The sequence below is a fragment of the Antrostomus carolinensis genome, unplaced genomic scaffold (assembly GCF_000700745.2).
Source record: "Antrostomus carolinensis isolate BGI_N321 unplaced genomic scaffold, ASM70074v2 scaffold16277, whole genome shotgun sequence".
Classification (NCBI taxonomy): domain Eukaryota; kingdom Metazoa; phylum Chordata; class Aves; order Caprimulgiformes; family Caprimulgidae; genus Antrostomus; species Antrostomus carolinensis.
This window is the reverse complement of record NW_010326783.1, coordinates 352-17,494: the sequence shown is the minus strand read 5'-3', so window position 1 is coordinate 17,494 and position 17,143 is coordinate 352. Positions and strand designations below refer to the sequence as shown.

Genomic DNA, 17,143 nt, shown 5'->3' with positions numbered 1-17,143 from the left:
GTTGCATTTTCCCTGCCGTATTTTTCTCCATTTGTCATGCCAACTGTCCTGAGCAGGAGTATATTTAACCAGTGAATATCAACTGCTACCTCTGTATTCTGTACATAAGTAGACTGGAAGGTTTCCTGTTCCCTCCAATCTCTTTCCAAGTCAGTTATTATAGGCTGAGGGCTAGAATCTTCTTTCTCCTTTGGGAAAGATTTCTGGAGAAACCCAATCAATTCCACAATAGTCTCTGGATTAAGGATGATATCCAGATTGTTCACTTGTACAGAGATCACCTGCAGACTGCTATCCAAATTCATCGATGGGCATTCTGCACTCACAAACTGATACTCTAATTTTATCAGGGACTCTTGATCTTTTCCAGCGTTACCAGATGAAGTATTTGAGGCTGCAGTGCATCTCTCTGCCAAACTAGCTACATCAATGGGACGTGCATCATATGGTCCATAAACTGGGGACTGAGCCCTGCTGTCTCGAAGACTTCCTGTTGGCACATCAAAACTCAGATTCTTATGAGAAGCCATCAAAAGATCAAAATCTGTTCCATATGTTTGCATAGTATCAACCAGTAACAGGCCATGAACAGTCAGGGACACTTCTGCATCATATGGCCTTTTCACAAAATGAGCATTCGTGCCAAAAACCTTGAGTACAGAGATGTACCGTCCATTACTTTCAACACCCAGCTGCATACAGTTTACTTTGAATTCAGCCAAAAGCAGCTGAGATTCAACAAGAACTTCCCTGGTGTGTTGTTCTAGCATTACAACACTCTGTGTCAGATTCATTACAGAATCATGCAAACTGCCACGCTGGTCCACCTCTGCAAAAATCTTGTCTTTACCTAAATGTAGGGCATCGGAGGACTTAGTTTCAGGTGTACTCAGCTGTGTGAAACAGTTCTTCAGAGCTGAGATTTTGTCTTCATTGATATGAATTTTCAAGTCTGGCAGACTGCCAGACAAGACAGCTCCTGGGTATTTTGGGTCAGACGTGTAGATCAATCTGCGCTCCAATTGCAGGTGAACATTGAATTTTTCTACCACATGAGTTGGACCCACATCACTATCTTGAACGTGTTTCCAGTTGTCTTTCACTCGGCCCACCATGATCTGAAGGTCCATAAATGACAGTGTGTACCTCTCATACATTTTTTTACTCATTAAGTGTGCTTGTAGCTGCTCTTCACTTATTTCTACTCCAGTAAATTCAGACATTTTGATACTATTATTAGTGTTAGATTCTGGTGGTGGAGTATTGGGAGGAGTTGCAAGAGGTGTTTTGTATTCCTCATCACTCAATTCATTGACTTCTGAAGAAAAAGTATCTGCGCTCTTTTTAGATTCTTCTGTGGATTAAAAAAATAATAGTAAACAAATAAACAAAAGTATTGTCCTCCCTCCTTGTATATTTCCCATCAGTACCTGATCATCCTGTCTGAGGTTCTATTTTTTAAACACAAAGCATATCTGGACTGTCCTTGCCCCCTTCCACTGTCACTTTTTTTTTCCTCAACAGGAAATGTATTATACTTCTTTTACACACATGCAGATACCAGTTACAATGTACTATAGAATCTTAAAAGACACTGTTGTTTCATTTTTAGCCCACTTACTATTACTACAAGATTTACTTTTAATCAAGTTATTTTTTTTTTAAAAAAAAAAAGTCCATTACTCTGCCTGTGCCATTCTTTCAATCCTCAAAACCAACTGAAAGGTAGGAGCTACTTAACTACAATATATTTACGATCAGAAGTTTTTGTCTAATTAATTTTATTGTCTAATACTAACTTTCATTTTATTATCATAAAAAAGAAAAGGATTTTTTCTACTCTACAAAGCAGGAACACCCCCCAAAACTTTCCTGTACTTTTCAACCTTTTTTTTTTTAAGCTCAAACTGCTCTAAACAGCCCAATGTCTGAATTTGAAAGGGAAATACAAATCAATCTTGCATAAACAATTTGTGTTCTTTTTTTAGTTTGCCCTAAGACAGAATTTACTAAAAAAGAAGCTACTAAAACTTTGCAGAGATTAGTTGGTGCTAGAAAAGATTCAGTGATTCAAAGATGATAGAGTAAAAATATTCCTGTCTATGGTAAAGTGCCTGACACACTAGCTCCACACCTGCTCACAGCCTTCACAAGGTGCCAGATACCACAGGGGAGTATTTAATGTAAGTTAATCCCCAAAAAACCCCAAACACCCAACAAAACAAAAAACCCCACACCTCCCCATTATTTTAAAACTGTGTGTCAATCTTAATTAAGAATGTATTGATAATGGCAGAATTATTATGTAAAACTCTATGCATACAGAGGGGAAATAAACTGAAGACATCTCTCCTTTCTACACAGACAAAAAGGTTTCTGGGAGAAGGTAGAAAGAAAAGGAAAGCTGCAAGAGTTCTAGATCATACCTTGAGAATTGGTAAGTAATATTCTTCCCAGATCGACAACAACTAAGACTGGGTCCACAAATTTGAAGTCATCAGGAAAGATCACCTGAGGGGCAGAAATATCAAGGCACACGGTCCAGCTTTTGCTGTTTTCCTGAAAATTAAGAAGAAAGACAGCCCATAAGAAATAGTTTCCGCTCATATACAAAAAAAGCCATGTCAAACAAATCAGTCTAGCCACTTTTCACCTAAAGAGCTAACCCTCACAACCTTCAGCCATACTAAAGTTTGGGAGATTGTTAAACCACAGACTCCCATTACAGTCAATGAAGAGATATTTTCAGTAGGTGAAGCAGCCCATGCTAAGACAGATGCTATGAATCCCTCTCCAGAGGGACTCTCCATCTTTAAACCAAGGAGAGTGAACCTACCTGCATAGCTAAGAGAAGGCATCTAGCTTTTACATGACACTGGATCAGATAAATCCTTGTCAAGGCTATCCATAAATACAACATGTGCTAGGCTGTGCTTTATCAAACATATAAATCCTTGTCAAGGCTATCCATAAATACATGTGCTAGGCTGTGCTTTATCAAACACGAAACTACTATGTTTTCAGAATAAACATTTCTTTGTTTCACTTGAAATTATATAAAACAACTGTCTTGCACCAATATAGCTAACTCCAAAGTTAAGGATTAATGATACTGATCCATATACTAGTATTACTTGAAAACTAAAGAACAGACAAAAATAAATAAAGTTGGAACCATTTCTTAATTTAGAAAATAATTTCTAAATACATTACACACAAATTTAGTAAGTTTGATGTAACAGAGCTCCAACACACACTGGAGCCAATAAGGCAGCATTAAGTCATCTCAGTAATGGGCTCAAAACCAGAAAAATACTGTTCTGCCATTAATCACAACAGGTCTGCACCACAAAAATGGATTGCTGGACAGCAAAATGAATACGGTAACACATGTAAAACTCCCTACTTTCTTAAAAAGAACATCACACAAACAAACAGCAAAAGAATCCCACTCTTCAGAGCTTCAAGTCCTAAAATATATGGCAAAAAAAGCCTACATAAACATTTAGGGGGCAAACACTTACAATGAAGTCTCCTACTAGTAAACGATCAATAGTTTGCCTGATTTCAGCTTTTGTCTGCATTTTCAGCTTGTTGTACTGTCTTCTGGCAGCTTCAGCCACTCTTGCCTCTAACTCAGATTGATATCCGAAACCTGCACAAGAGATACAAAACTGACTAGATATAATTTTGTTCATCTGTTACTGAATCAGAAAAAAAAGAAAGAAAAGAAAGAGGTTCTGAGCAGCCTAATCTAGTTGAAGATGTCCCTGCTCACTGCAGAGGGGATGCTGGACTAGGTGACTTTGAAAGGTCCCTTTCAACCCAAACCATTCTATGATTCTATGATTAACAGGACTTAGAACACAATTTCTGCTGTATCATTACTATAGAAAATATTAAGCTTTTAACTATCCTCTCAAAAAACCTGTTGTTCTCCATCAGTTTCAAGGACAGACTACAGAAACAGGCCTCCTCATTTATGCATTTTAATTTAGGCAGCATGAACATCCACCATGCAGTACAGTAGCAACTTGCAATTTTAAAGTAGAAGTTTCAGGAGGCTGCCCAAGCAAAATCCCTGATTCAATTAAACAAAGAAACAAAACAAAACTAAAAAACCCATCCAGGGATGACTCAGAGTATTGCTTAGTTTGAATTTAAAGCGGAGATTCTTTGATTAGTGCATTATATTTCTAAGAATGAAAATAAATAAAAATCAAAGATAAGAAAAGATATAACATCACCAAAAAAACCCCAACCCCATAAAAAAAACACATTAAAGGTTAACCTGAGGTATGAACCCTTCCCTTGTAGAAGAAGTCAGCTACTTTCTTAATGGCTTGTGGATTGTAAATAATATTTAGAGGTCTGGTACTGACTTCCAGGCGCCTCTCAAAATTGCTGTGGATTGGATTTCTCTCATAAAGCATCTCAAACACTGGGGCATCAGGATCTGCAACTGAGTAAAAGATGAGTTATAAAAAGCAGTTGTAAAAAAAGGCAAAACAAACAATGGAAAAAAAACAAACCCCAAAGAATTAACAACTAATTTTTAATTGGTACTACTAGGAAAGTAATACCTGTCTGAAAATTCACCAGTAACAGAAAAGCAAGTAGGATGATCAACTTTTACTATCAACAGAATTCAACATGTTTGCATATACAAAAACATTTACAGAACCGGGGTCCTAATGTTGAACTCCTAACTATTTTTTTTTTTCTTTTTATAAACTAAGACAAAGAACAAGAGCAACTCCCATTGTCTTGAACACATTTGTTCTTACTCACTTTCTTTAAAGTCAACTTGCATGCACCCATCTGTTTGAACAAAGCTTCTATGATTTTATCTTTACCATTTGCAAAAAGCATTTTCATGACTTCAAACTCTAGGGACTCAGTTTTTCAATTTCTCGTTTGTAGGCATGACCTCATATGCTTGTTATCATCAAACATAAAATGAAATCTTTACCAGTGTTCTGATTAGTCATTTCGGAGGACAAACTCTGGAGTCCAAAGGAAGACACGCAGCCAACCTCTTTTTGCTGAGAAAAATTTGAAAGAAAAAGATTGTTTAGATCAAATTGACCAATCTACCTGATATAAGCACAAAGGTCTGTTCTGTATTAATCTTGCGGTCACTTTATAAGTGAATTATATGTACAGTCTTGAGATTATTATATGCATTTTTCCCCTGATGTAGCCAAACAAGAGAATGAAGTATGACTAAGAAGCTAATGCTATCTATTCACATAGCAGACAGACTGAAGTCTGAAGTGCAAATTTCAGTCAGTTCTCTACAAATTACAAAGTATAAAACACATGGGAAATTCTCATAGAATTAAGATTCAAGTTTTTGTTTGCTCAGAAAGATATTTGTAATCTTTTCAGCAAACCATCAGTAAGAAAAAACAGTTCTGTGTTATGCTTTTAGTGTAACAGTATACAGGTGAAATAAAACTTTACTTGGACCAAAAAGCTTTATGAAAAAGAACAATCACTGATTAAGCAGCAATGCTGACTGTTCCAAAAATCAAATATTGTTCAACAAATTATCTTCTTCCCAACACATATAACTGTAACACTAAAGTTATAAGCATGCAGAGCAAACAATTAAAAGTTCTACAAATGATCTTTGGAAAGGGAAGGAAAAAGTAAGTTCAACAAGTGGAAATTTTTCTTCAGGACTTTTGTGTCTTTTTTCTGGGATAAAACACAAACCAAGAAAAACATGTTTTGAGTTTTGGAATGTGACTATTTTCATACACAATTATGCATCCTACATAGTAACTTAAGGAGGTTTTTTCACCTACAGGATTCGGGAAAACAAGAACAGGAAATATGGTCCCTTCTGTTGCCAAATCCCTCAGAAAAAGACCACCAAGCTGAACTTTGAGAAGGGAAGAATTTCTGCGAGGAAGTGATTCTGCTAAGATCTTTACACCTGGAATATAAACACATAAAATGCTTTCATTTCTTTTAGTACACAGCATAGGTTTTATTTAAATTTTAGAGATAATAAATATCATCCAACAAACAGATCTTCTGTAAGTGCCTAAATATATTTATTTCTACTAAAAATTAAACATGAAAATTTGGAATACATTACCATGATTGTGAAGCATGTATTTCTACAGTTGATTCCTTTCACACATAATGTCTAAAATTAGATTTCTATATTGAAATCACTCACACATCTGAAGGGAGAAGCTTATTTTCACTTGATACATCAATTTCTGCAAGCTGTTTTCATACTTTCATTTTGAACTTTGTTTCAGTATAGTAATTTAAAGAATTAAAAGCAAAAATCACAGGAAGGTCTGAAGGTGGACAAAGCTCTGGTCTTTTTTGAAAAAGAAATGAAACTGACTTAATACCTGAAAACTCCAGCTGCATAAAAGCAGTCTCCTCAGCACGCACCACCTTCTTCTCCTTATGCAACAGAGTGAAAGAGCCACCCTGCAACTGCAGATTTAACTTAGCAAAAACGTGATCTCTCTTTGTAAAGGTATTCATGCTAGAGGCATCTGCAGCAGGATCAAAAAATTCATCTGTTCCTAATTAAAAAAAAAACAACAAACAAATGACAAACCAATGCATTAAATAAGTCAAGTACCTGGAAGGCTACTGCACAACAAAAAAGTTTCTCTGAATTTGAAAATAAAGATTTCCCCATCTCTAGGGAGGAAAAATATAAACGAAAAAATAAAGCAGATAGACCTTCTTCCATAACAAAACTGAATATTCTCAATTAAGGTACTGTAAACCTAAGCTTACAAAAACCCCAACAACCCAGTACTGTTAATGTTATACTCAGTCACAGCACGCTACATGACCCCCACCCACCTGAACAGAGGAAGTCCCAAAGCTCTTTGCCATAAATATTTATAATAGTGGAAGCAAAAGTATTCCATATGTCACTTTAGAAATAAGCAGGTATACCAGGTACTGAGATTTCTTAACAGGTTATTAAGCTTCAGACAGGCTCGGCTGCCTAGGTACATCAGTTGACACGTGTAATCTTTTAACAGCACAGAATCAGTTTCACCTTCACCATGTATCTAACTACGGTAGCATTGACAGCCTTCAAAAGAACAGAAAACCCTGTACTCCCATACCTAGTATGTCTTCTGGATTCCACTGTTCCTTTGAGTCTGACAGCAGCCCTTCAAAGGGTTCACCTTCATATGTTTGCTGAGTATATCCATACCAGCCTCCCCAGCCAGGAAACCAAGACTGAAGATACTGCAGCATCCCAGTGCTACTGCCATGTGCAGATTCTGCTGTAGGGGACCCTCCAGGCGAATCAGGCAATGGCTCTTTAACACTCTATGTTTCAACATTGAAGACACAGACATTACTGCTGATAAGTGAAAGAATATCACAACCGTACAAAAACATCACAATAAAAATACAATTCCGTTTACTATTTATTCAGCACTCTTCAGAATACCAGCAGTGGTATTTTCAATCAATATTTAGCCTATTAGAAGAGTAGCAGTAAAGAAATAACAAACATATCACCAGTTAACTGATGCAGCAGAACAGAACACAATACCTCAGAATAATACACTTAATATTACCCTGTACACAGAGTGTTCCTCACCTCAGCTAGGTCATGAAATTTTTCATGAACTATCTCATATAGTATCTTCAACTCTTCATAAGTTTGTTCATCCTCAATACGACGCATTTCTGCCTGAAAAAGCAAAAAAGGTAAAGTAACTGCAATAAAAGAATACAGCATCTTGTTCACAAACACATCACACATCTCTGCACTAAGTTAAAGATTCACAGAGAAAACTAACATAACATCGTTGACAGTATCCAAGTGCCTAAGCACATGAAAATAAACAGAAGTGACACAGGCAACCATAACACTGACATTCCACCATATTACAAATAAAGTTTATTTGCACTGTAAAATACATTATTTTAAGACTTTCCATGGTAAAATTTCCTTGTCCAACTATATCCTCCTATCATGCATCAGAAGCAGAGTTTGCAGCACAAAATTTAAGCTATGGAAAATAACCTGATTTAACTGAACGCCTAGCTTAGCCAGAAGCAAAAAAAGCTTCCATCTTGAGTAAAGAAGGTAGAGGAAATGAACTGCATAAATCAGGACAAAGTAGTATTCATCTTCAGCTCATATCAGCTTAGATATGTTGTCTTTTTTGTATGGATTAAGAAGTTGTTTCTGGAAGCTTATGAAATCACCTAAGTCTAAAAAAAATCTATCACAGAACAAGAAAGCAAAAGACATTTTTCTAGGTCAGTGGCACTGCCCTTGTTACATTTAGCTCTGCTGAAGACAACACAAGCTATAGGAATGTAAAAGTCTCCTGCTTTGCCAGGTACTATAAATTTTCCAGTACACTGACCTAACTCCTACAGTTCATGTCTAAATAAGACAAGTAAGGATTGCATACAACTGAAAGTATCAGTGGAATCACACCTGTAATTAAGACAGGTGAGGTACATGGTGCCCTGAACTGATTTAACTAAAAAGTCCCAAATCACCTAAAAGCAGCTAATTATAATTCACAGGGGTTTTTTTTCTTTCTTAAGTAGGACACAGGTTCATTATCAGGGGTACTTTCACTCTAAATTCTTCATCCTAAAATCAACTATGGAAAAACAAAACCCAAAAAAACCAACAAAACACCCAAAACACACAGTCAACTAGCCACAATTTTTCCCACATTACCTACCCAACCATATGGGTGACCTGACATATTTCCAATATTTAAATACTTTTTGAGTCTATACAGAACGTGAGTTAAGAAAGCATGTCACAGACTGGCATGCACATTCTATCAGAGTTAATGCTATTTTTGGTGAAAACCAGTTACAGCTCAAAAAAAAGACAGCTTTCAAAAACACAAGAAGCCTGCCGCACACACACCTCCCACAAGCCCAGGTTTCAGTTTTTAAAAACTCCGTTGTGGTCAAAAGACAATCTGTTCAGTGAAAATGGCCTGCAGTAAAACTAAAGATATTTCTAAACTAGAACAGATTTTAAATTTGAGAAGATGAAACACATCAAATATAAGAGGATTAATCAACACTGTAGAAAACTTAAATCCAAATACCTGCTCTGCAGTGGACAGTGGTTCCCCCTTCAACTTGCTGTAATACATGTCAGTGTAAAATACTGCATCCTGGGCCCGATGTAATGTAAACTCCCAGGTAGAACGTCGTCTCTGCTCCCTGATCTCCGAAAGATTTGCATTCAAAGCAAAGATCCACCATTCTCGGCAGCTGAAACATTTTTAAATTACTTTATTACCAATATTTAAAAAGAATAAAACCCAAATGCATGTCAAACAGGTGAAAGGCCAGAGAGGTTCAGTGAAAAAATAGAGTGCAATTGTTCAGAAAAAACAAACTGCCTAGAACAGTGCCCTGCAAAGTCCCCACCACTTCAGTGGGATTTATTATAGCTGTTACATTATCAGGCGTAGACAACAAAACATTGAGCCACACAGACCATTAGTCTGAACCAATACTATCTTTCTTATTTATCAATAAAAGAAACTTAATAGGAGCTCTTTCCACAAAGAAAATTTCATAACACTACAGTGCATGCATGGCAATAGAACTGCCAAGTTAATTTGAGTTCCTGGAAGCTGTGAAAGAAGGATTTAAAGCCACGGGTAAAAATAATTTTATTTTAAGTCTGAATTACATCTGAACATTTAAAACTGATTTATGAGGTAGGGGAAAAAATATGAAAACTGAAACTCTAATATATGATTATTATCTACCTTTTTATGTTTTTCTTCATTCTAGTCTCCCTAGTATAGTTTTTAATATCATATTAACAACACTACCTATGTAGATATACTTACTTCTCGGTTACTGTACCCTTTGGTCTCCATTTCCTGAATTTAAGCTGTCGTTCCTTTCTAGACAGTTCCTTTAAAAATCCCATGATCTGCTGATACTGCAACTTTTAGTAAAAGAATACACAGGTCAGTGAGGCAATATTGGAGTGCTTTCCAAAGCAAAGGGGAGGAAAAAACAAAAACAAACAAACAAACCAACCATAGGCTTAGTTTATTTGCATCAATGGCCTGCATATGGCTTCAGAATTAAGATTAATGTTAATCATAATTCCTAATTTGGTTTTCTAGTGTCACACATCTTCTCCCAGTAGCTAGTAGTTAACGTGTGACATTCAATTGACAGGTTTCCTTATTTGCAAACACAGAGAATGAAATCTCCTTCCACATCAAATTATCAACCTAACATCAGCCGCTATTGGACATTCTATAGACTAAAAATCCCCACATGCATCCCTCCTAGTACCAAAACAAACAAACAAGAATGTAATTTTTTTGCAATAATCAGATGCAGTAATATAATTCAGTAATTTTGAATGCTCAGTTTTAAAACTAACAACTTCTTTAGTATATCATTTTCAGTTGCCTCTAAAAGTAAATCTTTAAGAAAGAATTAATTTTATGCTACAATAACTGGTATTTAAGCTGTGACAAACACTATCACAGCTCTGTGACCCCTACAGGTATTTCACTCTTTGAATCAACAGCTGTTTTCTTAGAGATAGATAATTCAAAACAGTATTTTACCAGCAGAATCTTCAGAAGCACTAACATACAAACAACTGTTGCAGCACATGGGAGAGAAAATACACACTCCAATTTGAATCTGTAGACATTGTGATTACCAAAACATAAAGGAAAATCTTCTTTAATCGGTCATTTTGTTAGAAACTGACCATAAAGCAGTGTGCAATACAGCATACAGATACCCAAGCAATCTTGAAGGATATTAGGAAAAAGTTCTTCACTGTGAGGGTGGTCAGACACTGGAACAGGTTGCCCAAGGAAGTTGTTGATGCCCCCTCCCTGGAAGTGTTTAAGACCAGGCTGGATGAGGCTTTGAGCAACCTGGTCTAGTGGAAGGTGTCCCTGCTGACGGCAGGGGGATTGGAACTGGATGATCTTTAAGGTCCCTTCCAATCCAAACCATTCTATGAATCTATGATTCTATGATTCTATGATAACCAGTTTGGACACCCAATGCAGCCTAACAGCAGCACAGAGTTCATGATGGCCTCATTTACGCTGCTTCTCAACGGTCTCTGTTTCAGATACTGAGCATTAAATGAAGATGGTTGGTATTTACCTGTGAAAGCTTCAATGGTATAGTCTCAAGCTGGATGTCACACTCAAGTCGTGGTGTCTGGCGTGATCTCAATGGCTCCTTAGAACAATTCCTCTTAAGCAGAGCAGAAGTGCATACAGGTTCCATGATGTAATTATGATCACGATTTTCCATACTTCTATCCATTGCTTCCTGTGGGTTACAAGAAAATTTATTCTATAAGAAATGAGTGTACAATACTTTTTAGGATGCATTGGTTTCATATATATTAAAATACACTTTATTAGCATGCCAGTCCATGAAAAAAAACTCTTAAACATGTTCTCTCTTCAAAGGTAAAACAAGGTATTTCACAGCACAGCCTTTGTGGGTTGCCCATTTATTCTACTATTATAGAATGAAACCATATTCTGTTGCTCTTAAAGGCATCAAATCCAATAAATTCTGTCAGTTGAGCCTGCAATATAGAAAGGAGACTAACAACAACAAGAATCTCTCTTCCATATGCAAAATCTCTCTGTCATACCTGTAGCTCACCAGGAGGCAGGTCACCCAATAAAGTGCAGTTGGTATCCCAATAAATACTGAAGTCGGCAACATCCAACTGTTTTTTCCGCATCAGCTTCTCTCTCTGAAGCAGAAAAAGTGGAATAAAGTCAAGATCACACACCATGCGCCACGTAGTTTTTAGTTCTACATACTAAATAAGCAATATTAAGTGCCCAGAAACAATTTATTATAATAACCAGAAGATTATTAAAATGCCATACTTTTTACTAAATATTCACTAGCACCCATGAAATACAACATCACATCTTAGCTGCCATGAGTTCTTGTACAAAAAGTTATACTTACTGGTTCAAACACTGCGTTTTGCATTGATACGTTTTTGATGCATATGCCAAATGCAAATGGCTGCAAAGGGTTTGTGACGCCATCTTCAAACCTCAAATGGACGTCCTGAATTTTTAACTAGACAGAATAAAACTACTATTAGAGACAGCTGTTTTCATCATTAGACTGGACAGCAGTATTATTCATTAATACTGAAGCAATTTAGTATTTAGTTTCTGCAACTTGTCAATACATTTCTGGTAGTTCTTTAGACCTCATAAAAATCCCATTCCTCACTCCTGTTTTTGTACTCTCCAGTTCTATCTTCTCCTCAGGTACCACTAGTCCCTGCCCTTCTCCCCAAAAACAACCAGACACCTTTCACAAGACAGCAGACTTTATTTTGCTATCCTACTGTTATTCATTTTAAAGGCAATGTGTAATTGCCAACCAAAGACTCAAATTTGTTTTATGTACCAGAATCATCAGCATGAGCCAGAATTACAAAGTAATAACAAGACAAGGTGACCCAAACTAATTTTATATTGGTAAAACCTTTCAGAGCACCAAATCACTGTGGTTTCTCACAGAATGTAGAGTCCAGGACTGAGAAAAGGCTTGTCTTGTCCTGGCCCAAATACATTCTTCACAAACATAACAGGAAAAGCAAGTAGTCTGAGGCATCTTGCTTCTAAATTGCCTCCAGTGAGTTGAAATGCAACCAAAGAATATAGTCAGTCTATTTGCACATAAGGAAAAAGAAGGATAATCCTTTCATAGAGGTAAGCAGACAAACTTTAGCAAGTAATATGTAGAAAGCTTCTGGTTCTTAAACATAAATGATTAATTATGTAAATGTTGCTAAAATGTCATTAACTACATTAGGACTTGCAAAGAGAAAAAGCAACAGAGTATAAAAGCCATACTTCTGAGTCACTTTGAAACAGGCTACACAAGGTAGATTTTTATTAACAGCAGAAAAAGAATAATTAAAGAACTTGAGACAACACACAATCAAATAATCAAAATCATAGATCAGCAGAGAGATTTGATTCTTTGCAAAATATATTTTTATCAAAACAAATCATGCTCTTCTGCTTCATAAATAATTCAATTATTTTGGTGGCTTTAAAAATCAAAGAATTAAAATGGGATTAAAACCCATCAGATTCCATGCAAATTCATTACCCACCTACTGTTACAAACCAAAAAAAAGTTGATGCTTTTCCTGTGGTAAAAGCAGGATTAAGGATTTTTCCTTCCAGAAGTCCCCATCAGGACTAGTTTAAGACTGAAGTTATGAAGGTTCAATCTGGAAAGGGACTGTCCTGAGCCAAACATCTACCTTTGATTTATGTATTTCTTCTCTGAGGACTACACAATGTGAAGCTAAATGGGCCCAGGTAATTCTTAACAAGAGGGAAAAGCTCCACAACGCAAAGGCTTACTTCAATGTTTTCTACAATTCTTGTGACTACGGATGCGGTAACTGAGTACCAGTAAGATTCTCCTTTCTGTTGTCGTTCTTTCTAGAAGAGAAAATAGAGATAAGCATTAACCACCACTGTAACAAATGGTCAGGGAACAATGTACCTTGTTACACTGAAATTACTGTGAACAGGGAGAAAAAAAACAACCAAAAACTATTTCAGTATCTCCAATGTATGTGGGACACATGACATGACAGGAGGGAGATTGGGCAGAAATTGCACTACGTTAGCATTTAGGAATCAAGTTCTAACTTAGTTTCCTATGCATTTGTTCTACTACTTGTTAGGAGACTTAAACACAATCTATCTACCATAGCGGTTTCTTCACCATGACAGACAAGCATGACTCACTTTCCATTTTTCTTCAAGTGCTAGAAGAAGGGCTTTCTTGTGTTCTCTTTCTTGCAACTTCTCCCTTTCCTCATCAAAATCTTCTTTTTTTTCTGGTGCACCAATTAAGTGCAGTTTTGAGACAGATATCACCCATGGATCCACATGTGGGCGATAAAAAGGTATCTGTAGTGTTATTTTGCCAATGAAACCTAGATATACAAAATAGAGATGTTATCAGATTCCTGTGTAAACACACTTTATCACCCTTGGAAAATCTGAAAGAAAAAGTGGTGTAAGAAACAAACAAGCTAAAATAGAACTGGATAACCTGAAAACCAGGCTACCTCATTTGTTCAAGCTTCTGACTCAGAGGTAAAGGTTCTTCTAAAATATGTAATACTTCCTGTTTATAAATATTTGTCCTGCACACACAAGCAAAATACAAACCTGCCTTTACTTCAAATGGTAATTCCAGTTCCTTCAAGGCATCTTTCTTTAGTGGCAAGTTTTCCAATTCAACAGCACCTATACAAAGCAGAAAAAAAGACAAGTCTGTTAAGCAAAATTATGTTAAAGAATGCCAACTTGAACATTATAAGCCTAAAATTACTAGCATCATGTTTTAAAGAAAAAAAAATCAAATAGAATTTTATGAGAAAAGCCAACCTACCACTTCAAGTTGTGTTAAAACTGCAGTGGTTATTTAATATACTTGCTAAATTTTCCAATGCTACATACTCATGATGAGGTAATCCAGAAACAATCTCTTGCAAGGTTTTAGATCTTCAAGTACTACTTCAAGTATTTTCTCAACATTACAAAAAGCACACATAGAAAAGCCTTGAAGTGTTATAAAATATTCTCTCAAAAAATAGCAGATAATAGCAGCAAGAGGTAAGTCAGAAATCAATGATTTGAGGACTCTGTAAAATGACATAATATGACATAAACCAGAAGTCTTAATTACAGAGAAGTAGCTACTAGCACCGAGACGTAAGGGGTAAAGACTGCAGAATACTTCCTGCCACAGTCCCTCAACAGGAAAGTTATCGATAGTATTAAGAAAAATGACACTCAAATAAACATGCCAGTAAAATATGCTAAGCATACTTTTGAAAGTTTCATATAAATTGGTTTAACAGTTTTGATAAAAAACAACAAAGATAGGAACACAAGAGCATTTATTATTTATTGTAAAGTACTAGCACAAAATTCTATATTAAAAGGGTTTATATAAACATTAAAAACAATATTATGTGACTGTTTCTATTCTACCTTCCAGTTATTAGAAAAAAAACCTTTTTGTTTTTAAATCACTGTATGAAAACAGTATAGAAAATACCACAAAGCCTCACCCTTTAGAAGAGCAACTGAAAGTTGGTCTGTGTTCAAGTTATTGACATATTTGCCCAAATAGGTGTTGAGGACCCAGGCTACCAAGCCTTCCAACATGACTGTCCTAGAAAAGGTCAACTAATGTTTTTCTGTAATTTTCTGGACTTCTGTTCCATAATTACAGTCTCGCTCTGAAAGAAAAAAACATGAAAAATGATTGTCTGAAATACTCTCAGCAGAGCTGACATACTGCTATCACTGTAATTCTTACTGTAATCAATCTAAAAAGCAGTAAAAACACTAAGCTTGATTTCTACCTTAAAAAAATGCTTTATGCTACGCCCTTTAAGTCTCAAATCAGAGTTTCATATAGAGCTTTGATGATCACAGACCACTCCCATTCGCAAATTAAGTTCATCTTTCCATCCTTTTTTAATCAAAACACCACATTTTGTTGCACTAATCAAGTAGGCCAATCTACAATCCTCTCCCAGAAAAGGGAAGACTAACATTTCACGTTGATCTGAAGCAGTTTTGCACTGGCCTCCTCGACTTCTGCTGCCAGTATTTTCTTCAAGTTGCCAGCATTCTGGTTTTGGAAGCCTAATCTAAAGTTAAAGCCCAGAGCCTTCAACTGTATTTTTGTAGAATTCTTATATGACATCTGTGAAACAACTCGCCCTACCCAAACCCCTTTTTTGGCAAGAGCATATGTGTGAGAAGTAATCAGATCCAAGTCCCATAAATAGCTCATCAACAGTTACTCTAGCAGGTTTCAGAAGTGATAGATTGCTGCATCAAGAAGGGAAAAAAAGATACATTAGAGAAGCAACACTGGTCATACACATAAACATTTCCCTTCCATCGTGCTCTTCTCCAGTCATTTCTGTTTCAACTTATGGGGTAATCAGACCATGAAAACCCCTAAGTCCCTGTTCAAGTTTTTAACCAGTGAATTGCAAAACTACTCTTAGCTTCCGCAAGGGCAGGATCAAGCATGTCATTATAGTAAGTGTAAAAGCATGCAGGCCACATCTTGTGGTTAGAATGTAATCAATGCAATTTAGTTCTGTGTTTAGCAAAGTCTCCCAGCCCCACACACCTCCCCAAACCAGTGTACGTAAGATTGAGTCCTACAGAGCAGAAAAGCAAGGTACGTCAGACTTGCATCTGACAACAGAAGAAAATGATGGCTTCAAGAGTTATATTTTATATTAAGATTCAGGGTTTTCCCATAATAAGGTTTGCATGGTTTTAGGTACCCACATTTAAGCCTTTCTTTCCTTAAAAAAAAAAAAAAACAGTGAAAATATTTAGCTAATACAGTTTTAAAAAAATAACCAGAATTAAGCAAATAATGAAAGGCTTTTTCTAAAGGCTGAAAAGTGAAACTATGCTGTCATGCAGAATAAAAGACAAGCATCATCAATAACACAGGGAAGTTAAGATTCCAGTAAAGCATACCTTCATGTTAAACACGTTTAACATTTTAACCTTTATAAATCTTCTCAACATTTTTCAAAAGCAGTAGTAGTTTTCCACATAATAAAGGCCAAGCATTCGTTCAGAAGGGGCCGCCACCTTACATTATAGATTTTTATTCTAATAAAGTTGACAAGAAAGCTGAAGCTCAAGCAAAAACAAATTCAGTAATCCTTGTCATTTTACCCTTTAAAAAGTAAATAAAGAGATCTACAGGTGTCAGGAGCCAAATACTGAGGAGAAATCTTGACGTAACATTTAGCAGGACAGAACAGGCTGGCATCCCACTGACTGAAAATGTCTGGTGCACAAACGTAACCACTGTAAATAAAGTAAATCACCTCCTTAACCTAAACTTGTGGAACATAACTAACTATTTAGGAATATTTCAAATGTTTTAAGGCTTTTATATTAGTAACTTTTTAGTCCACTGCTGTGCCACTGGAAATAAAAACAGAACACTTGTTTTCTGTGACAGTATTTTTATTTTCTTAACATACACGGTGAAAAAGGAACAAGTAAGCGCTTACCAGGAT

General features: G+C 36.2%; 1 protein-coding gene across 1 annotated transcript in view; it reads right to left on the bottom strand.

The window, feature by feature from the left end:
- The window catches only part of VPS13D (vacuolar protein sorting 13 homolog D), a 96,836-nt gene extending 81,594 nt beyond the window's left edge, over positions 1 to 15,242 (bottom strand). Inside the window, 18 exon segments of the mRNA XM_010171710.1 lie at positions 2 to 1,354; positions 2,427 to 2,559; positions 3,525 to 3,655; positions 4,292 to 4,462; positions 4,973 to 5,045; positions 5,814 to 5,944; positions 6,378 to 6,557; positions 7,119 to 7,329; positions 7,607 to 7,699; positions 9,096 to 9,264; positions 9,855 to 9,955; positions 11,155 to 11,325; positions 11,660 to 11,760; positions 11,985 to 12,105; positions 13,416 to 13,496; positions 13,809 to 13,999; positions 14,238 to 14,315; positions 15,146 to 15,242. Coding sequence (XP_010170012.1) covers positions 2 to 1,354; positions 2,427 to 2,559; positions 3,525 to 3,655; positions 4,292 to 4,462; positions 4,973 to 5,045; positions 5,814 to 5,944; positions 6,378 to 6,557; positions 7,119 to 7,329; positions 7,607 to 7,699; positions 9,096 to 9,264; positions 9,855 to 9,955; positions 11,155 to 11,325; positions 11,660 to 11,760; positions 11,985 to 12,105; positions 13,416 to 13,496; positions 13,809 to 13,999; positions 14,238 to 14,315; positions 15,146 to 15,242 — 3,586 coding nt within the window.
- Between the last annotated feature and the right edge of the window lie 1,901 nt (positions 15,243 to 17,143).